This window comes from Aquarana catesbeiana, linkage group LG02, assembly GCF_042186555.1.
Source record: "Aquarana catesbeiana isolate 2022-GZ linkage group LG02, ASM4218655v1, whole genome shotgun sequence".
Taxonomy (NCBI): domain Eukaryota; kingdom Metazoa; phylum Chordata; class Amphibia; order Anura; family Ranidae; genus Aquarana; species Aquarana catesbeiana.
Genome location: NC_133325.1, coordinates 393766439 through 393789182, shown reverse-complemented (window position 1 = coordinate 393789182; position 22744 = coordinate 393766439). Strand labels below are relative to the sequence as shown.

Below are 22744 nucleotides of genomic sequence, written 5' to 3'. Positions count from 1 at the left end.
TCTGCAATGATATTATTGCCCTCGGGTACCAAAATATGACCCCTGTATGTGTCAGAGCATATCTATTAGTGTGTTTTTACATTCATTGTGATTTTTTGCTATTTTTATGAGCCAACTTTGTGCTTGCACCTTCATACTAAGCAAACTTTTTGTGCTTTGGACACTTGCTCAGATTATGAACATGCTTATCATATGTTTGTATGACATCTTACAGCGTACCCGGGGAAACGTCTCCATACCTGTCTGACTTGCTGCTGGGACTACTTCAGAGAAACCAAAAAGACAGGCTTGACTTTGGTAAGTTTAGCTGTTACAGATACATTTTATTCTGTATGCAACCTGTGTGTATAAAAAGACACTGTTACCTTGCCCATTGAGGCCTGTACAGTAGAAGTACAGCTTATTAGGTGGAAGCAGGATAGGCTTCCCCCGAGGAGAAGTATTAAAAAACTCAGTTTTGGAAAGATTGCATTTTAAAGAGGAGCTCCAGGCTCCTTCAGAAAAAATTAAGTCAGCAGCTACAAATACCCTGTCGCAGCATTTCACGCTTGTTGACGTGGAGTTCCTGCACATCGCAAGACTGTCCATTCCTCTTCCATCGCTTTTCAGGGAGCCTGAACCCGGTGGACCATGCAGGATTGAGGACTTTTGGTGGATGAGCCATCACACGATAAGTTTGTTTTTACATTCTGTTACTGTTTTTAACCGCTGTTCCAATAAACCCCCTTGTCATACTGCACTTAGGTGTGTGTGTACTTGTCTCACTTACAGAGCTGGCTCAACTCTGAGGATAGCAGCCCCACAGTGCTTCACAACTTATGCCCCGGCGTCAGAGACTGTATTTACCATCTCAGCAGTTATTGCTGTATGTTTGCCTGAACTAGCGTTTGCATACACTCCATGCGCCTGATTTTATGACTTTTGCTACAAATACTGTATCTGCTAGCTTTTAATGTTAGGACACTTATCTATCCAGGAATCCAGCAGTGTCCTCACCCCAGCCGATTTTTCATTTGGCTGTCGGGTGTTGCTGCTGCGGCCATCTCCACTAAAGGAAACTGGCAGTGAAGCCGCAAAGCCACAAAGTAGCCGTTTCCCTACTGCACATGCGCTCTAAGAATGGGCCAGCTTCGGGGGAAGAAGGAGGGGGGTTGAACTTCCTGCTGAATTTGCTGCAGCGAACTCAGCCGGAAGTGGAGCGGGTACCTGTCAAAACCAGGTACCCACTCCTCCGAAAAGGTGCCAAATGTGGCAGCGGGGGAGGGGGAAAAGGGTAGACAAACAAAGCTTCTCCTTTTGGGTGGAGCTCCGCTTTAAGGAAGAGCTGTGACACCCGCACTGATATGTCTCTTAATAAATTAGTAATGGTAGACTGACGAGAACAGAGGAGTAGAGTTAGATTTGGGTGTCTTTTGCATAGATATAGTATTGAGAGGCTATCAAGTGACCCAAGGAACAAGTACAGATAGAAAAGAGAAAAGATGTGTTCTTGCTAAACCTAATAAAAGGAAACCTGTGCCAACAGCAATATGGAGGCTCCTGTTACTGACTTCTTTCTGAAAATGCTAGTTAGCCAGGCATGCCTGATCCTATGACTTCAGTATTCCCATGTCACGGACCTGGAACGTGCATGTGCCCAATACGATTGAACAGAACTCAGAATGCTGTGTTCAATTATGTGTTCTAGGTCAGTAATCTAGGAAGTCTGATGCTCTGAAATGCGAGCCCTGTATTACTCTTCACACAGATTTCCTTTTAAAGCTTTTTCCTTTTAGTTGTGTTTCCTTAGCAACTCTTAACTAAGCTAGTTTAGGCGCTTACTTACCTCTCCATTACATTGTTGGCTGCCACAGGTCCCTAATCTTACACTATATTACCAAAAGTATTGGGACACCTGCCTTTACATACACATGAACTTTAATGACATCCCAGTCTTAGTCCCTAGGGTTCAATATTAAGTTGGCCCACCCTTTGCAGCTATAACAGCTTCAACTCTGGGAAGGCTGTCCACAAGGTTTAGGAGTGTCTATGGGAATGTTTGACCATTCTTCCAGAAACGCTTTTGTGAGGTCAGGCACTGATGTGGATGAGAAGGCCTGGCTTGCAGTCTTGGCTCATCCCAAAGGTATTCTATCAGGTTGAGGTCAGGACTCTGCAGGCCAGTCAAGTGCTTCCACCCCAAACTCGCCCATCCGTGTCTTTATGGACTTTGCTTTGCGCACTGGTCCAAATCATTTGGTGGAAGGGGGATTATGGTGTAGGGTTGTTTTTCAGAGGTTGGGTTTGACCCCTTGGTTCCAGTGAAGGGAACTCTTAAGGCGTCAGCATACCAAGACATTTTGGACAATTTCATGCTCCCAACTTTGTGGGAACAGTTTGGGGATGGCCCATTTCTGTTCCAACATGACTGTGCACAAAGTCATGGATTAGTGAGTTTGGGGTGGAGGAACTTGACTGGCCTGCTCAGAGTCCTGACCTCAACCTGATAGAACACCTATGGGATGAATTAGAGCGGAGACTTCTTGTCTACATCAGTGCCTGACCTCACAAATGGACTTCTGGAAGAATGGTCATACATTCCCATAGACACACTCCTAAACCTTGTGGACAGCCTTCCCAGAAGAGTTGAAGCTGTTATAGCTGCAAAGGATGGGCCAACTCAATATTGAACCCTACGGACTAAGACTGGGATGCAGGTGTCCCAATACTTTTGGTAATCTAGTGAAGGAATGGAGCCAATAGACTAGCATTTCTTGTGTTTGAGCATGGGTCCATGCAGGTCTAGAGGGAGTTAGTGTGCAGACATGGCCAGTTCTGATAAAAGATTGGTTCTGATGTAAATAGTGGAGGAGGTGCTGCTGCCATCGTGGTGAGATAAACAAGAATCAAGAGCAGCCGTTCTCAACCTTGCATGTCTTGTCTCTTACTTTCAATTATGTACAGCAAGTGCAAAATCACACCTATGACATCATCCGGTTTCGAAAAATAAAAACTTATTAGCTTGGCATGGACAAAGATTTTTTGTAAAATGTGAAATAAAAAGCAGATTGTAAAATATTAGCAAAGCCCAGTCTTTGTCATAATTTGTGAATATTATTAAAAACATACTCTTGCCCATTCTCTTTCTGATAATTGCTGTTTGGACAAACAAGCCTATTCTATTGAAAGACGTTGAACTGGTGTTTTGACACAAGAGGTTGTAATCTAAATAAGCATTGTAGAGCAAGGTGTTATTGGTGCACTGCCACATTTCTAAGGTTTAAATTTAAAATGCTTTTATCCTCATGAGAACATTCTGTTCCCAAAGCCTATATTGTCCTTTCAGGAGACTTGGGGGCGTAGAAGGCTGCTCAGCACAGTTGGTGTCGCAATTCTCTCCTATGACAACAGAGCAGACAGCTAAGCAAGCAGCCATGCACACCTCGACTTGGCTTTTTTTCATTGAGTTAATAATTAGTCAGCCTGAAAGTCTGCCAAGACTTGATAAACCAAATAATGTGTTTACATGTCTGAAAATAGACTGATTTCACTAAAAAGAGAATAGACGTTCGCATTGTTATGTTTTCCTCTCCAGGTCCAAGACATGTTTTTCAGAATTAAGAGGGGTTTTTTAGGACACCATGCAAGGAGCAAAGAAGCAAATGCAATATGCAGTCACCATAACAACCAGTCAGAATTCACTCTTGTGAGGCCAGACCAATGCAAGATGAATTTTGGTTGCTTGCTGTTAGTACTGCAATTTGCACTTGGTGCTTTGCTTCTTCCAGCGATCTTTCTGGTGCTCAGTATAAAAAGGTAAATGGTAAATAAGAGATGACTCTACAAGGTGGCATACAGCTTGTTGGGCTTAACCTCTTATATGCCAGCACATTTTTTAAAAGTGCTGCAATTTCTGGAGTTCTTTTTTTAAACCCCTTTACATCTGAATTTGCTTAAGTATGTAGGAATCAAAAAGCAGTGAATTGTCACATTTTGTATTTGAAAGCAATATGTTTTAGGAACTTCAGACATCTGATTTGAAATATTTTTAACAAAATTGATCATAAACTTAAAAGAGAAGTAGAAAACAACATTTATACTCAACTAGGTGGCTGCAGCATCGATCCCCCACTGGCTCTGCAGTGGGAACTGAGCGATCGAACACCTCTGATCACTCAGTTTTACCCCCTTCGCTCTGAGCAGAAAACCAGAAGAGAAGGGCTGGCTCAGGCTCTCGTTGGATCACTAAAAGGCTGAGCCAGGTGCTGGTCCATGGTTCTGGGTGGATCCTGACCATATGGTCAGAATCTTTTCAGAGCCTGGACCGACTCTGTGGCATTAGCCTACAGGGGGCTTCAGCCTGCTAACTGCTGAAAACTGGTCACAGGAGTGCAGAACAAACTGCACTCCTGTGATCTATAGGCCAAGCATAGCCAAAAAAAGCTTTGGCTAAACCTCTCCTTTTTAAGGAGACTTTTTGTTTTGTTTTGTTTTTTGCACCTAATGCATTGTATAGGAAGCTTTGATACTATTATGTTTTTTTTAGAAGAGCTATTGAAATAGAAACATTCACAAAAATGCTTTTTGGAAAAAATACATCATTGTGTGTACTTGTATGTGTGTTCATTTCTTCTCTGATGGGGCATTTTAACCTAAGATACACATTTCATTTTGGTGACTTTCCAAAGCAGCTTGTTGACTGTGGCTAGCTTCTAGACTGCTAGATAAGGCTGTACATCATAGGTGTCTTCATGCCTTTTTAATTACCTCCTTTTGGGCAAGGAGCCACAAACTTTTGGAACTCCAAAAGGACTTTGCTTACCAGAAGGGATGGGTGATCTATGCTGGGTTAAGTTTGCAGGAAAACTCAGCAGGAGATTTACAAACCCTGAACCATTTTTGATATCTGTGGAAGATGAATCTTGTTATTTGTTCTAGCTCTTTTCATGGCAAATAGGCAATAGGAGAAACATTTCAAAATATACCAGCAGGGAAAAAATATTTTCATGCAGCTTTAAAGGCAGCTTTGAAAGTGGTATACTTAACAGTGCATCTACAGCCAAAACATTTTTGTTTTGGATAGAGTAGAAAAGGGTTAAAAACAGGTGTGTGTGTTTAATTTTTTTTTTTTTTTTTTTTTTATCTGTGCACGACTGGGACATTTTTCTTCAAATCCTGTCCCTGAGACAAAACACAAAAAATTCCTCCCCACCCCCCACATCTTGTTCTATGGACAACTTAAAAATGTTGGATTTCCCCTTACTTTTTTGATGACAATGGTCACCAGTACAAATAGAGGACTGTGAGCACAGGCACCAATCAAATTTTGACATGTCTAGAACTTCCCAACTGTATCAAAAAAAAAAAAAAAATGTAGAGATGCTCTTAAAAGCTGAACCATAGAAAAACTAAAAGCCCTCTCTTGCAGCAGGGCTGTGCCTGCACTGCAAATCGTTAAAGTGGATGTAAACCCGAATTATTATTTTTTTTTTTTTTTTATATATCATACTGTAGTAGAGTATAAGATTTCCTATCATTTGAGCCCAGTCTTGCCACACAGAGTTAATCCATCTCTGAGCAATCCTCTTTTATTGTTCAGTGAGATAAAACTTGACAAAAAGAGAAAAACTTTGTCAAATCCTCCCCCTTGCTGTGAGTGACAGGTGATTTACATCTCGTGCACTAGCCTAAGAGACGTGCAGTATTTTTTTAATTCCCTCCCCCACTCCTTTCTTCAGCAGCTCTGCAAGGATTGGCTGTTCCACACCTCAGCATGATTTGGCATGCTGAAGTCATGTGGTTACTTTCCTGTCTTTTCACTGGATGTTAGAGATCATAGCAGAAGTTCAGTTAGAAATACACAGAGAAAAATCCTATAGACAAGGGGAGTGTAGAGGTGGGCGGGGAGTCTACTGACATCACGACTCCACCCACCGAGCTCCAGACAACAGACCCACCCACAGAATCTGCAGTTTTTTGGGTCTAATAACAGACAGAGGGGAGACATTTGACAGGTAAAGATACATGCAGGAGGCATGTATATTCTTATAGATAACCCCTATGGCAGTAGTTTAGAAAGGATAACATTGGGTTTACATCCACTTTAATTGTTTCTAGAGGGACCACAGCTCCATGCTGCTAGACTAGTCACTGCAGCCTTTTTTCTCCTATTCTCTAGCTGTCGTTATAAGGTCTGCATCAATACTGATGCAGGGCTCATAGCCCAGCATTGGACGTGAGGATGCCGAGGGACCGTTCACTGGCATGGCATAGGGGAGGGCCATGTGCCGAGGGAGCGGAGGATCATGTAGGTAAAAGTGTGTTTCCATCCCCTAGACCTAAACAAGCAGTTAATCCTTTGCACTTTGGGCTTTAAAGCGTAACTCAACTTTTGTTGAGAAAAAAACATTCCCCTCTTTGTTTTCTTTGCAAGGATTTTAACAAACTTTTTGCAGATTCCTACCTTTTGTTATTCTAAGAAGTCACTGTTTTTCTATGCGGAGTGAGTCTAATGGGAGTGGTTTCATAATTATCAATCAGCTGCAGCAGCTCTAGAGCTCTGAGAAAAGCTGCTGGGCCTGCATCCCTTTAGCCACGATTTCCTATTGGGAGTATCTCACCAAAAATGAAATTTTTGTTGCAGGGGATGCCAAAAATCTGAGTGTAGACTTTTGGGAAAATCAGTGAGCCAATCGCACAAGCCGGAAATTATGTTGCTGGGGGGCGTTCTGTGTACAAAACACCTCCAGGTTAGCCATATTGCAATTTAACAGAAAATTACAACGGCTTGAGATTGAAAAGGAAAGGTAATTTTTAATAACATTCAATTACAATATGACTTGTGTCGCAATTGTATATGCTATATTATTATTTTTTATACGCTACTTTTTTTTTTTTCCCCATGAAAGTGTAGTTGCCCTTTAACAAATAAAAAGGGAGTAAAAAAGAAAGTTCATTTTTAGAGTTAACGTGTTTGTTAACCTAAATAAAAATGGATCCTGTCTCTTTAAAGCATGAATAACAGTACAGTGCTTGTGCTGTGTCATTTGCCCCCCCCACCCGTATCACCTGAAATACCTGGCTGATCCTGCCAGTTTCTACCCTACCCTCTGTAAACTGACCACGGTTCACCATGGCTGCTGAGCCCTGACACCGTGGTCAGTTTACGTGCCTCCATCATCCGCAGCTTTCCCGTCCTCCTCTTCCCCCTCTCCTGCTGTTGGAATAACATACATATTTATACTATCAGCGCTGTCTCTTAATGCAGTGTGCCCCTATGTGTGTGACGTTAGATTAGGATCGGAGAGAGCCAGCCGGCCTGGTCTCCTCGCCGATCAGCACTCAGAAATGAGGTATAATCGTTTTTTGTTTTGTTTTTTTGCTTTTTTAAATTGCACACACACAGGGGCACACTGCATTAAGAGACAGCGCTCATATTATAAATACATACATGTGGCTTAACAAACCACTTTAGCAATCTTGAAAAGTAGGCATGACAGTGCGCCTTCTTTTACCTTCCCTAGTAAAAAGAAAAAAAAAGTTTAGTTTGTTTTTCTTGTTTTGTTTTTTAAACAGAGGACTTGACTTTTTTTCTGTTTTTCAAAATTCATCCCTGACTCACTCTTCTCTTTTTACAGTGATAGGACTCTAGGCTGTAACTATATGTGATAGGGCCTTTATAGCAAAGCCAATAAGGGTTCTTATACCTCTGTAACTTTCATCTTAAAGGTAGTTTCTCCCTTGCCAGTGTCTACAGGCTTTGTTAATGAGTTTTGACATCAGTTTGAGACACTTCTGAGTTTTTTCAGAATTCACTGACAGGTGCAGGCACCTCCTTCTGACCTGCATTTTATGTTCCCATAGACTTGTTTGCATCAGAATGGCTTCGCTCCTTATACAAAAGCCTGTCGACACAGGCCCTAGAGGTTTCCAAACTATATACAGTCATTTTATTCAAAATGACCTGCTATTGCTACCTGCTGTGTGACCAGACTTTTTGAGCCCCATAGCAGTTACAGGGTCTGCTATGGGTATAGTTACCCCCTTGAGAGAGCCCATATTAGCCCTTTAGACATTTGAAACCATAAGATTTATTGGCATTTTCTGATGGAAAAACATATCCACCAGAAATCATTATAACAGATTACAAAAGTCGACATAAAGAAAACCGCTCAATTACACACTGTATAAATTCAGCAATCTGGAACAAAAGACAGTCAGTCTTTTAAGGTAGGCAAGGGTTACACCCCGTTGTCGTACACTAAACAGCATCGTTCAGGCTCGAGGAAGGTGAGGAAACAAACTAGCAATGACCAACTGGACTAAAACCGGGTACACACTTGCAGTTTTTTCCGTGCAACCTGGTAGGAACACTCCGATCAGTGCTCTCTGCCATTGCAAGCTCCTTGAGGCAGAGACTAATGTAAAGGTACAATATATATATATGTGAAGCGCTGCATAAATTGATGGTGCTATAAGTACCTGTAATAATAATGTTAAAAAAAATAGCTAAATGGGGAAAATGTACTGGGTTGATGAACAGTCAAGCTAGCACTTGGCACATCTAGAAAAGGGATGGAGAAAGAAGGAAAAAAAAGGACAGAAAGACAGGAGAACCCACGACCAAGGACTCCAAATCCAAGATTTGAGAAGGGTGTCAAAAGGAAAGGCTGAAGTTTTGAAGTTGGTGAGATGTCAATCCAGGTAAACCATTTTGCACAAATATCAAGTATCTATCTGCCCTTTAGACATTTTAAGTTGAAAGGGGTTGGGATCAGGTTAATGGTTCTTCAGCTTGCCATACATGTTAAGATTTCTCTTGTTTAGCCCCATGGGCTGAACATGATAAATCACATGACTCCCCTCAACCATGCTAAAGCGTGTGGGTGCACAAATCTGCTAATAATGCTTGAGGTGATTGTAGCCGTATTATTACACTTGTAACAAAAAACAACTGATCACTGTCCATGATACTTTTTTTTTTTTTTTTTTTTTTTAATCCAAATTTTCAGGATAAGCTTTTTGGGATGTACCCCCTTCTTTGAGTATTTAGTACTGATTGGACCTTTAAAGAGGGGGACATACCCTGAAAGCCTTTTCTGAAAATGTGGATGTTAGTGCAAATTAAAAAAAAAAAAAAACAGAATCATGGACAGTAATCAATTGTTCTAGCTAATAATGTAGAGTTATCATTAGTAATTAGTAATCATAAAGTTTAGACTGCACAAAGTCTATTTATATAAATATCATTTATGGGACACACCATAGGCACTTAAACAGGGTGTGAGCATCTTGTTAAACAATAATTGTGTGTAATTTGTTTGTTGTCTGCTGAGACATTAATTTCCGTAACTACAACCTATGTTTACATTGTTTACAATGCTAATATGTTTGGGTTTCGGGCATGTTGGCATCAATGCACACAGAGCAGAAATGGGAATTCTTCAAAGTGACTGTATGTAAACTCACTGCAAAGTATATTCCCATGGGCAATAAGTTTAAAAGGCTAAAAATAAAACCTATGAGGCTCACGGCCAAAGCTAAAATGGCTATAAATTTAATAAAAAAAGAGCTTTTACAAAATATAAAAATGAAGGAACGCTATCATCGTTTAAATGTTACAAAGAATAAAACAGAATATGTAAAAAGGAAATTAAGGATGCAAGAATTCAAAACGAATGACACGTTGCAAAAGCTAGTAGGACAACCCCCCAAAAATTCTTCAAATATATTAATATTAAAATGGTCAGGTCTGAGCTTGTAGGCCCTTTACAAAATAATCTAGAGTGGGTGACTGGGGACAAAGATAAGGGAAATGTATGAAATACTTTCTTCAGCTCTATGTATACAAAGGAGCATGGTGGGGGAGCTCATGTCCATAAGGGGGTGGTAGTGACACAGTCCCAAATGATCCACAATGGCTCAAAAGTGATATGGTCCAGAAATATTTAGACAGAATAAAGGTGGATAACGCACCTGGACCAGATGGCATCCACACATGGATCCTAAAAGAATTGAGCCCTGTCATTTCAAGGCCATTGTTTGCAATTTTTAGGGACTCGTTAATAACTGGAATGGTGCCACTGGATTGGCGTAGGGCCAATGTGGTGCCCATATTTAAAAAGGGATCAAAATCTTTACCAAGTTACTATAGACCTGTTTAACTTCTATAGTTGGGAAGATATTGGAGAGTTTAATAAAAGACCACATAGAGGAATTCTTGTTGGGAAAAAAATATTTTAAGCCACAGACCGCATGGATTCATGAAAGTTGTCAAACAAACCTGATTTCTTTTTGTGAGGAGGTAAGTAAAACCTTGGACAGAGGGGTGGCTGTGGACGTAGTATACCGGATCTTTGCAAAAGCGTTTGACACAGTTCCCCACACATGGCTCATGTGTAAGGTAAAGTCTACAGGCTTGGAACGATCAATTTGTAAATGGATAGAAAACTGGCTAAAATACAGAATTTAGAGAGTAGAGGTTAATGATTCTTACTCTGAATGGTCTAAGGTTACTCAGTGGTGTACCCCAAGGTTCAGTGCTGGGACCCTTACTTTTTAATATCTTTATAAATGATATAGGGTCTGGGATTAAAAGTAACATTTCTGTCTTTTCTGATGACACTAAGCTGTGCAGTGGAATAACATCCTTAAAGGATGTCTCCAATTTACAAGCCGACCTCAATGCACTGTCTAATTGGGCGACTGTGGCAGATGAGGTTTAATATAGATAAATGTAAGGTTATGCACTTGGGGCCTAAGAATATGCATCCATCATATATACTAGGGGGAGTACAACTGGGGGAATCAAATGTGGAGAAGGATTTGGGGCTTCTGGGGAAGCTCAATAATAGCATGCAATGCCAAGCTGCGGTTTCCAAAGCAAGCAAAGTTCTTTCTTGTATTAAGAGAGGTATGGACTTCAGAGAGAGAGAGATCATTTTGCCCCTGTACAAATCATTAATAAGACCTCATCTGGAATATGCAGTTCAGTTTTGGGCACCAGTTCTCAAAAAGGATATCGGGGAACTGGAGAAAGTGCAGAGAAGGGCAACTAAGCTGATAAGAGGCATGGAGGAGCTCAGCTATGAGTAAAGATTAGAGGAACTAAATCTATTCCTTCTTGAGAAGAGGAGATTAAGGGGGGATATGATCAACATGCACAAATACATATGTGGTCCATATAGTGAACTTGGTGTTGAGTTAGTCACTTTAAGGTCATCACAGAGGACAAGGGGGAACTCTTTACGTCTAGAGGAAAAAAAGATTTCATCTCCAAATACGGAAAGGTTTCTTCACAGTAAGAGCTGTGAAAATGTGGAATAGACTCCCTCCAGAGGTGGTTCTGGCAAGCTCAGTTGATTGCTTTAAAAAAGGCCTGGATTCTTTCCTAAATTTACAGAATATAACTGGGTACTAACATTTATAGGTAAAGTTGATCCAGGGAAAATCTGATTGCCTCTCGGGGGATCAGGAAGGAATTTTTTCCCCTGCTGTAGCTGTCAGAAACCCTGAAATCAGACCGAGACAGAAGTACAGTTAAATCACACTTGTTTAATAATAAAAGTAAAAAGAACAAACGTAGTCAAAACATAGCCAAAGTTCAGTAACTTGAACGGATAGTAAGCCAAGCCAGAAGTCAACGTAGAGAAACGGCAAGCAGGATCTGGAGCCAGAAGGAATGTTAGCAAAGCAAGTCTTTAAACAGGAATGCAGAAGATCGTCTCTGTGATGTTTGACCAAGGCAAAGGCAGAGCTCCTCTGGACTGGACGGCTTAAGTAGGCAGGACTGACGAGCAGGATATCATCAACAGTTGGGTAACTGTGGAGAGAGATGGGAGCTGGTAATTAGCCGACAGGTGAGCGGCCAGCTCAAATATAAATAAATAAATATAAATAAATAATTTTTTTTTTTATGGTTGAACTTGATGGACTTTTTTTGGTCTTTTTTCCAACTGACTATGTTTGTAAAAACAAATATCTATGTCTGCAGGTTCTTTGATATACTTTTCTCTGATGGTTCACAAATTACTTGAACCCTTGTGTGTAAAAGCTGAAAAATGGGAAGTGCCTGTGTTGCCATAACATCAGATTGGTTTTGGTGTACGTTTCTTTTAATGGTTTATCCAAACAGAGGTGATATTTAATTCCAAGGTTGGGGCTGGTGGAATAAGCACCTGTTCACACCGGTGCGAGTTGTCATGCGATTTGACAGTTTAAAATCGCATGTCAAGTCACACCCTATTTGTGCCTATGGAGCCGTTGAAATCGGTGCAACTCCAACTTGCACTGTTTTTGGCAATTTCATGTGCAACTTGCATAGACATCTGTGCTTGAAGATGTCGGTAAGCCACACCTGAAATCACTCTGACTGACAGCTTTAAAATCGCGCTGAAGTAGTGTGATTTCAAAGCCGCATTCAGTGTGAACCAGGGCTAAGTCACACTGTGGCTTTTCATATATACCTGGGATAACTCAAGTGGCAAGAGCTTGTGGACGCAGTTATTGTCTCTGGTCTTGTTCATTGTGCTACTTCTACTGATCCTCTATAGTTCACTCATGGGTGCTCAACCTGTGGCCCTCCAGCTGTTGCAGAACTACAAGTCCCATCATGCTTCTTCCTTTGGGAGTTATGCTTCTGTCAGCCTTGCAATGCCTCATGGGACTTGCCTGCAGTGCTGATCAGTATATTCTGACAACCGGCAAGTGTCCCTGCTATCAAAATACAAAGACACAGGGGAGGATTCCCCCATCCACCTCAAATGGGTGAATGGGGATTTCGGTCAGTTTTTTTCATTTAACCCACAGGTTGAACAAAAAAAACTGACTCATCTATGACCACCCTTAACCGCTTCCAGACTGCCCACCGCATATATACTGCACGTACCTGTATATGATTTTGTGCACGCAGTGTAAGGGGCACATGCGGGGCGCAACTCCCGTTGTGATTGGACACAGCGGGAGCCAATCAGCTGGTCCGGCGGCCATCACGACCCGGCGATCGTTCAGAGGAGAGATGGAGCATCGGTCTGCCTATGTAAACAAGGCAAACCGCTGATCCGTCAGGGCGCAAAAGAGAGATCTTGTGTTTTAGCTAAGCTGAAACATGGATCTTTCTCATCCTCCGGTGTATCCATCCCCCACACAGTAAGCACCTCCCAGGAACACTTAACCCTTTGATCGCCCCTAGTGTTAACCCCTTCCCTGCCAGTGTCATTTATACTGTGACAGTGCACTGTATTGGTGTCACTGGTCCCCAGAAAGTGTCCCTTAGTGTCAGATTTGTCTGCCACAGTGTCACAGTCCGGCTAAAAATTGCTGATCGCCGCCATTACTAGTAAAAACAATAAAGAAAAAATAAAAAGTCCCTAAATCTATCCCATCGTTTGTAGACGCTATAACTTTTGCACAAACCATTCAATATACGCTTTTTACCAAAAATATGTATCAATATACATATTTGCCTAAACTGATGAAGAAATTTGATTTTTTTTTTTTTTTTTTTTTTTTTTAAATCTTTTTTATTGGGAATGTTTTGTAGCAGAAAGTAAAAAATATTGTTGTTTTTTTTTTTTAAATTGTCGGTCTTTTTTTGTTTATAGAGCAAAAAATAAAAACTGCAGAGGTGATCAAATACCAGCAAAAGATAGCTCTATTTGTGGGAAACAAAGGACATCAATTTTATTTGGGTATAGCGTCTCACGAGCACACAATTGTCAGTTAAAATAACGCAGTGCAGTATCGCAAAAAATGGCCTGGTTAGGTAGTGGGTCAAACTTCCTGATGACATGTTGAACACAAAATGCATTGAGGCTGCGCGTCCGCCCTCCACTGACGTCACATTCGTTTTTTGGTTTCCATCTCTTGTGCTTTGGAAGGCACGCCGTGTCTTTGTAAGACGGCGAGCACATCAACCAAAAGCTGTACATGTGGGTGCTGGCGCATTGTTTTACCTACTTGTTTTTACATACCTTCAATAAACATATTGCGCTATGATTCTCAATATGTTTCTTCCAAGCCTTAATGTTTGACCATTGCCAAGGAGACATCTTATGGTTTAGAGTCATCGCTTCCATACACGTTGCTGGTTGAAAGAGTTCAATATTGCTACAAGGCGTAATTATTATAAAATTCTGGTGAGTTTGTATTTCTCGCACACGGTTTGTGGTGGAGCACGATTTGAAGGATATATTTGTTCCTGCACTTTTCTTTGGATCACGGTGAATGGACTATTCTGTGAAGATTTTTTTAGATCTTTTTTGAATATTGCACAATTTTTTAAATCTTGCTTATTATCTTTTATGAACTTTATTAATATGCTTTTTTTCATGTGAATTGTATCACCTATGTTAAACACACTAAGTTGTTTATATTCTATTTATCACATGAGTTAGCGCCACACCTTTTTCTTATTTTTTACGTATTCAGAAGTGGTTCATTCCACGTTAAAAGGGGCAGCTTCACTCAGTATTATTCACAAACAATCTTTGGTGCCATCATTTTTCAGCTTATATACATCCATATCGCTCAATGTATTAAACTAAAAAACACTGAAGATTTAATACTACTTAAATGTGTTTCATCAGTTAAAATGAGCATTCTAACATGTAGAATTCATCTTCTATAGAGGGATTCTTCAGCCACCCCTTCCTTGACCAGGTGTCTACAGTCAAAAAATGTGAGTATATCCCAGATGCTGGGTTTTGTGGTGTCAAGCCTGCCAAATGTGTCACCAGTTAAGTAGATAGGTTTGCCTTTGCTAGTTACTATTTGGAGGTCATATGATGCCCATTACAGAATGCATTTTATTGCAGCTCATGTCCTTACTTTTTTTTTTTAATTTATGGTAAGGGCTCGGGTCAATTTCCACTTGGAGTGGATATCGGACAGAGAACCTCAAATAACTCTCAGAAGTCAATAGTTGCTATTCATTTTAAAATATTCCTTTGTATAACTTTTTTTTTTTAAATCATTTTTAGAAAGCTCAGTACTTCCCGTGAACTGTTTTTGAGCACTACAGCAATTTATGTATTTTACAGCATTGAATGTGCAAGATTGATAATGTACTGTTAGCACTGTAACACATAACAGTAGGAGTGTCAGCTGTGAAACTGACTCACTGGGTATCTATTACCACTAAAAGATATTTAAAATCTATGCAGCCACTAGGAGGCTTTTATGCTAGGTTTGGATCAGGGCTGCAACTAACAATTATTTTCATAATCGATTCGTTGGCCGATTATTGTTTCAATTAATCGGTTAATAACCTTAAAAATGTGTGGTGTATAATTTAGTTAATATGTAAAGTTTAAAAAAAAAAAAAAGGCAATTTATTCTTAAATATCTCTATATGTAGTAGTAAATATAAATAACCAATTATATGGTTAGGGAGTAAAATCTTTAATCCACTCTGAGAATAACTGACAGAAGAGAGATACTGAATATACTATTAGAGGTTGAATCTAGTAAATATCATCGGACTCGGATCAAATTTTTTATTTAAAAGAAAAAAAAGTTGGACTGTTTTGCAGATTTTCAAACAGAACTGTAATATATTATATGCTGGCCATACAAAAACAATGTCTTCCTTCAAAAAAAAAAATGTCATTTTAAGAACGTTCGTTCCATTTTCTAATCATTAGTGGGGTCAAATTGGCGTTTGTTTTCAACCACAGTGACAGGAAAATTTAGAAATAATTGAAAACTTCTTGGTCAAAGGAATTTTCAGACAGTGTATGTGGTTTTCATTCAGAAATTACATCCATTTAAAACAGAATGTTAAAAGCAAGTGAAAATTGCAAACAACATTCTTTCATTCAGCGAATGTAGAAAGATTTTTCGTATGAATATTCTCATCTGAAAAATGATCCGTGTGGCCAGCATAAGGCTCAGTACACACCTATGCAGTTTGCTTTTGATCGGTTTCTGCAGTGCTTTTTGCTGTGTGTTTTGATTTTTTGCGCACATGATTTGCGTTTTTTGCATTTTTTTTTATGCCTTTTTTTGGCCAATTTGTTGTTGGGCAGATTAAAAAAAACAAACAAATTGCTGCAAAAAAGCATTAAGTGCTTTTTTGCAGCTTCTCCATTGAAGTATATTGAACTAAAAAAGCACCGTTTTGCATTGCAAAAAGCCCTTTCAAAATAAGCAACAGCTGAAAAAAGCATAGATGTGAACGTTAAATGAACTGTAGTGCGTTTCTGCAAAAAGCACCAAAAAACACATAGGTGTAAACCAGGCCTAAGATGTTTAGTAACATAATGGGGTTAAAAAAAAAATTAGCCCTTTATAGTACAAAAAGAGCAAATAATCACTACTGTAAGGGGTTCATTTTTTTTACTGTGCAACAGTGAAAGTAAAATTTACAGTAGTTTTTTTAACCCCATTATGTTACTGGGCGATTAATCGATTATGAAAATAGTAATCAATTAATTTCATAATTGATTAGTTGTCGATTAGTTGTTTCGGCCCTAGTTTGGATGATGCGAAGTGTCAGTGAATTGACTCAAATATATTCATATATGTTTTGACGACAGTATAAAGCTGAACAGTGCATTATACACAGGTTTTCTTTAGTGAGAGTAGATTATTATTATTGCTTTTGTTTTACAGTAGCACAGAATCAAAATGAGAATAGCTGTCAGACCAAATATTAGCATTTCTGCTCTAGTTCAAAAATCAATAAAAGCGAATGAATAATGTCCTATTACCGATGCATAATACTGTATACTGTATCCTCAGCCTGTCCTGTCCCAGTGCCTACATACTCGGGGTCAAGTATATCAGGCAGCTCCTGTGGAAGCTCACCTTCTTGTCGATTTGCCTCTCCTCCTGTGAGTATGAAGAATTGATGACTTTTTTTTTTTTTTTTTTTTTATTGGGACACTAAGGTTTTTTTCAATGCCATAACACCCAACCTCACCATAAAGATTCTTTAGAACAAGACCTCCACCCAAAATAAGTTTGTTTTGTTCAGAAGATGATTAGACCCAACTAATATGTGTCAGTTATTTACCCTCAAGTGCATTTTTCTGATACATTATTTTTTATTGAAATATAAGAAAAATTAAAGCCATAATATTCCCACACAGGGGATATGAGCAATAGACACAATGTAGAACAGCATTAATAAACACAAATAGAGTATGCCATACGGTGTAAACTTTCAAATAATTTCTGTTTAAAAAAAAAAAACTTTCAAATAACCCTCCAGCCAAGGCTGGGTCAACACAAGGTGCCTGGAGCCCTAGGGATCAGGGGCTGGGGTGGGAGTGGGGAGTAGACCAGTCCACTTAACATGGGAAGAACAAAATCTGAACCCACCAAAATGACAAAAGGGGGGGGGGGATATTGGTGAAAAGGATGAGGGGCAGGGTCATGAAAGGATAAGTGAAAGAAAAGAGGGAACATGGCATGAGAATAAAAGTGTTGAAAAGAAGAGCGAAAGTTCCCCCAGGCTGGGAGGGGGAAGAATTTAATTGGAGAGGCCCAGGCTGGTCGGGTGCAAGGTTGGAAGAGTGTAAGACCAACACGGGGCCCACACCTTAAGAAACTTGGCGTAGGAGGATACTGATCATCTTTTCATTGACATAAGTGCATTTTACAAAAGCCAGTTGGCTTTCTCAGGATTAAGGATGAGCTCCGGCGTGTTTGTATGCTGAACGTGCCGAGCCTGCCAGGAAGTCGGCATGGAGCAGCGCTGATCACAGGTAGGGAAACATTTCCCGAACTCTGCAGCCGCACATCAGGAAATATCTCACTGATTGTGATTAGCGCTGCGCCGTGCCGAATTCCTGGCAGGCTCGGCACGTTCAGCATGCGAACACGCCAGAGCTCGTCCTTACTCAGGATCCTTGGATTCAAAATGTATGTTTTTATGATGGCAAAGTGTGGTTTTCAATTTGTTTTATTAAATAGCAGCTACAGCTTCAAAGTAGCTAGGAAAAGCATTTCTTTTTTTTTTTTAATCTATCCAAGAAGATTTATCCTTCGCCAGAATAATCACATTTCTTTGGGAGGGGGAAGAGAACAACTTAAGTCAACCAAAAATCATCCGTATAAACTTGTAAACTGTATACTTCATCAAAATGTCACTGGTGCCCTGTCCTCATAAATATTCAAGAAGTAATCAGAATGTATAGTCCAAAACATCCCTTTCTTTGCAATCTAAAAAGACAGATTGACAAGGAATAATCTATAGCCTTACATTCCAAGCAAAATGTTCAGCATACAGACATATCAGCTGTGTAAAATATGCCGCAGTCACACTAAATGGATCAACAAAAAGAATCCTTAAGCATAACATAGGAAGGTGAATTTGAGTATGTCTTCAAACTTGGAACCTTGCCACAGGACTTGAGTTATGGTGGAGGTGGAATATTTAATTTGAGTCTCACGATTCCTTTTCTGCCGTAAAAGCAGCTTTTTAGAACACTTGCATTTTACAGACCGCTTCTCTGCATGCTGAGAATGAAGACTGTTAAGCCTTTACAGTGTAATTCTACTTATAGATAGATATATATCTTGGGTTAAAATCTCTGTCAGGTTTGTTTTATCTGTTACATATATAGTTACATAGTAGGTGAGGTTGAAAAAAGTCCAATATGTGTGATTATATGTCAGTATTACATTGTATATCCCTGTATTGTATGTTGTGGTCGTCAGGTGCTTATCTAATAGTTTTTTGAAACTATCAATGCCGCCCTGCTGAAATCGCCGCCCTGCTGAAATCACCGCCTGTGGAAGGGAATTCCACATCCTTGCCGCTCTTACAGTAAAGAATCCTCTACGCAGTTTAACCACTTCAGACCGTCTGTCATCGTTTTACGACGCTACTTTGAAGAGAAATACTGTTGTTATGGTAGCAGCTAGCTACCATAACCCCGGTATCCTCTTCAAGAGCTGACGGTCCGCTTCAAGATAAAAGTGGTTTCTGCAGCAAATTCCCTGCAAGATCACTTTTATCTGCGGCAGGAGAGGGTCCCCCCCTACCGCCACTCTCCAGTGCCCTCCACCGCTTACCGGAGCCGTCGATAGCGGCGGAGGCGATCGGATCCTCTCCCTAGCCTGACATGGAGACGAGTAAGGGGAAGATGGCCCTCACCCATCTCCATATCATTGCAGGGCGGAAGCGACGTCAAAACGTCGCTTCCGCCCAATGCTCTTAAAGGGACGTTTCTATTTTTTTTTTTAAATGACATTACATTTTTTTTTTTTTTTTTTTAATTGCAATTTAGTGTAAAAATGAGATCTGAGGTCTTTTTGACCCCAGATCTCATATTTAAGAGGTCCTGTCGTGCTTTTTTTCTATTACAAGAGATGTTTACATACCTTGTAATAGGAATGAAAGTGACCCATTTTTCTTTAAAAAGAACAGTGTAAAAATGAAAAATAAAAGGTAAAATAAGTAAGAAAAAAAACGTTTTTTTTTGTTACACGCGCCCCGTCCTGACAAGCTTGCGTGCAGAAGCGAACACATACGTGAGCAGCGCTCCGCATATGAAAACTGTGTTCAAACTACACATGTGAGGTATCACCGCGATTGTTAGAGTGAGAGCAGTAATTATAGCCTTAGAACTCAAAACATTCAATCTGTAGAATTTTTTAAACGTTGCCTATGGAGATTTTTAAGGGTAAAAGTTTATCGCCATTCCACGTGCGGGCTCAACTTTGAAGCGTGACATGTTGGGTATCAATTTACTCGGCGTAACATTATCTTTCACAATATAAAAAAAAATTGGGCTAACTTTACTGTTGTCTTATTTTTTAATTCAAAAAAGTGCATTTTTTCCAAAAAAAAGTGCGCTTGTAAGACCGCTGCGCAAATACGGTGTGACAAAGTATTGCAACAACTGCCATTTTATTCTCTAGGGTGTTAGAAAATATATATAATATATATTATAAATATAATATATTGTTTGGGGGTTCTAAGTAATTTTCTAGCAAAAAATGATTTTAACTTGTAAACACCAAATCTCAGAAAGAGGCTCGGTCCTTAAGTGGTTATGGTGAAACCTCTTTTCTTCTAATCTTAATGAGTGGCCAGGTATCTTGTTAAACTCCCTTCCACGAAAAAGTTTTATCCCTATTGTGGGGTCACCAGTACGGTATTTGTAAATTGAAATCATCTCCCCTCTCAAGCGTCTCTTCTCCAGAGAGAATAAGTTCAGTGCTCGCAACCTTTACTCATAACTAATATCCTCCAGACCCTTTATTAGCTTAGTTGCCCTTCTTTGTGCTCTCTCCATTACCAGTACATCCTTCCCGAGGACTGGTGCCCAGAACTGGATGGCATACTCCAGGTGCGGCCGGACCAGAGTCTTGTAGAGTGGGAGAATTATCGCTTTATCCCTGGAGTTAATCCCCTTTTTAATGCATGCCAATATTCTGTTTGCTTTTGTTAGCAGCAGCTTGGCATTGCATGCCATTGCTGAGCCTATCATCTACTAGGACCCCCAGGTCCTTTTCCATCCTAGATTCCCCCACCCCCCCCCCCCCCCCACCCCAGAGGTTCTCCCCCTAGTGAGTAGATTGCTTTCATATTTTTGCCACCCAAATGCATTATTTTACTTTTTTTTTTTTTTTTTTTTTTACATTAAACCTCATTTGCCATGTAGTTGCCCACCCCATTAATTTGTTCAGATCTTCTTGCAAGGTTTCCACATCCTGCGGATAAGTTATTGCCCTACTTAGCTTAGTGTCGTCCACAAATATAGAGATTGAGCTGTTTACCCCATCCTCCAGGGCTTCTGTGTCCCCATTGGGTGGATTTGCCCTAGTTCCTGTCTTAGTGTCCAACGTTACTGGGACAGGAGGTAAAAAAAAAAAGGAAGGAAGGAAAAAAATTGTTAATAATTGTTTGGGGGATTCTACTTTCATTAAACTGGTTGTATGTTCTTTTTTTGAACTTTTACCTACAGGTAAGCCTATAATACCTGTACGGTTTAGGAGATATTTACTTTTCATGCAGCCGCTGACGTCATGCGGCGCATGCGCTGTGAAGGTCCGGCAGAATTGCCAGACCTCGTCGGGAGACTCCCGCGCGGGAGTGACGTATCGCGGCTTCGACCACTCATAGCACCGGAGCCGCGATACCCGGAAGACACGCCGAGGCAACATGTCAGCTCCCTCGCCATGGATCGGGTGAGATACCGGTGCCTCGTTCTAAGGTGAGTATTTCATAATGAGCTAGTATGCGCTGAATACTAGCTCATTATGCCATTGCCTTGCAGGTTTTTTTGTTTTTAAAAAAAGGTGTTTACTACCGCTTTAAGCTATCCAAAGTGAATCTAAATTTATATGTATATATAAATGTTTGGGGTTTTTTTTGTTATATTTGACCTTCCAAGTAACCAAATCATATTTTGATTGTCTTATGTTTTGTCATAGTCTCTACCAGACATGCAACATATCCAAGAAGAAAATCTTTCATCCCCACCTTTGGGTCCTCCAAATTATTTACAGGTCTCCAAGGACTCCGCCAGCACAAGCAGCAAGAACTCATCTTGCGACACAGATGACTTTGTCCTGGTTCCTCACAACCTCTCCTCTGACCACTCATGTAAGAGTTCATCTTTATTTATAAAATGAAGGCACCTAGTATCTGCAAAATCTTTCAGTACCATTTTATTGCCAAAATGCTGAGCTGCTCTTGTTCAGGCAAAACTCCAACACTTTCTAGTAATCGTAGAGCTTGCCAATCTCTTCACACATATTCCCAATGGCTAGTGAGGCAACCCACCATAGTGATGGGAAAATAGTAATACAATTCCAAAAAACAAATAAAACAAAATGCAATGCTTTGCACATCTCATAAACCCATATTTTATTCACAATAGAAAATAGAAAACATATGAAATGTTTAAACTGAGAAAATGTACCCATTTTAGGAAAAAAAAATAAGGTCATTTTGGAAATTGATGGCAACAACATGTCTCACAAAAGCCAGGACAGGGTCATTTTTACCACGTTGTAGCATCTCCTCTTCTTTTGACAACACTCTGTAAACTTCTGGGAACTGAGACCAATTGCTGTAGTTTTGGGAATGTTGTCCCATTTTTGCCTGATATAGGATTCTAACTTCTCAACAGTCCTGAGACAATATTTTCAGTTGGTCAGTATTTTTAATTGGTGAAAGGTCTGGACTGTGGGCAGGCCAGTTAAGCACTTGGACTCTTTTACTATGAAGCCATGCTGTTGTCATAAATGCAGTAAGCGGTTTAGCATTGTCCTAAAGAAATATGCAAAGCACTTTTCCAGATGTGCAAGCTGGCCATTCCATACACACTAATGCACCCCCAAACCATCAGAGATGCAGGCTTTGAGCTGAGGGCTGATAGCAAGCAGGAAGAACCCTTTCCTCTTTAGATCAGAGGACATGGCACCTATGGTTGCCAAAAAGAATGTCAAATTTCAATTTGTCTGACCACAGAACAGTTTTCCACTTTGCAACAGACCATTCTAAATGAGCATTGGCCCAGAGAAGATGGCGGTGTTTCTGGATCATGTTCATGGCTGCTGCTTTGCATGATGGAGCTTTACCTTGCATTTTTGGATGGCATGGCAAACTGTTCACAAACAGTAATTTTTGGAAGTATTCCTAAACCCATGCAGTGATGTCCATCACAGAACCATGCCTGTTTTATATGCTGTGCCTTCTGAGGGTCCAAAGATCACAGGCATTCAATATTGCGTTTCAGCCTTGTCCCTTGCTCACAGAGATTTTTCCAGATTCTTTGAATCTTTTGATGATGATATGTACTGTAGA

At 40.2% G+C, this 22744-nt stretch overlaps 1 protein-coding gene across 4 annotated transcripts in view; it reads left to right on the top strand.

Moving 5' to 3' along the window:
* ULK2 (unc-51 like autophagy activating kinase 2) overlaps positions 1–22744 on the top strand; it is a 171410-nt gene that overhangs the window by 103873 nt on the left and 44793 nt on the right. For all 4 annotated transcript variants that reach the window (XM_073615242.1, XM_073615240.1, XM_073615239.1 and 1 more), the window contains exons 10-13: positions 215–297; positions 14606–14656; positions 16720–16811; positions 21367–21538. In XM_073615242.1, the coding sequence (XP_073471343.1) occupies positions 215–297; positions 14606–14656; positions 16720–16811; positions 21367–21538 (398 nt within the window). The remainder of the gene's footprint in view (positions 1–214; positions 298–14605; positions 14657–16719; positions 16812–21366; positions 21539–22744) is intronic.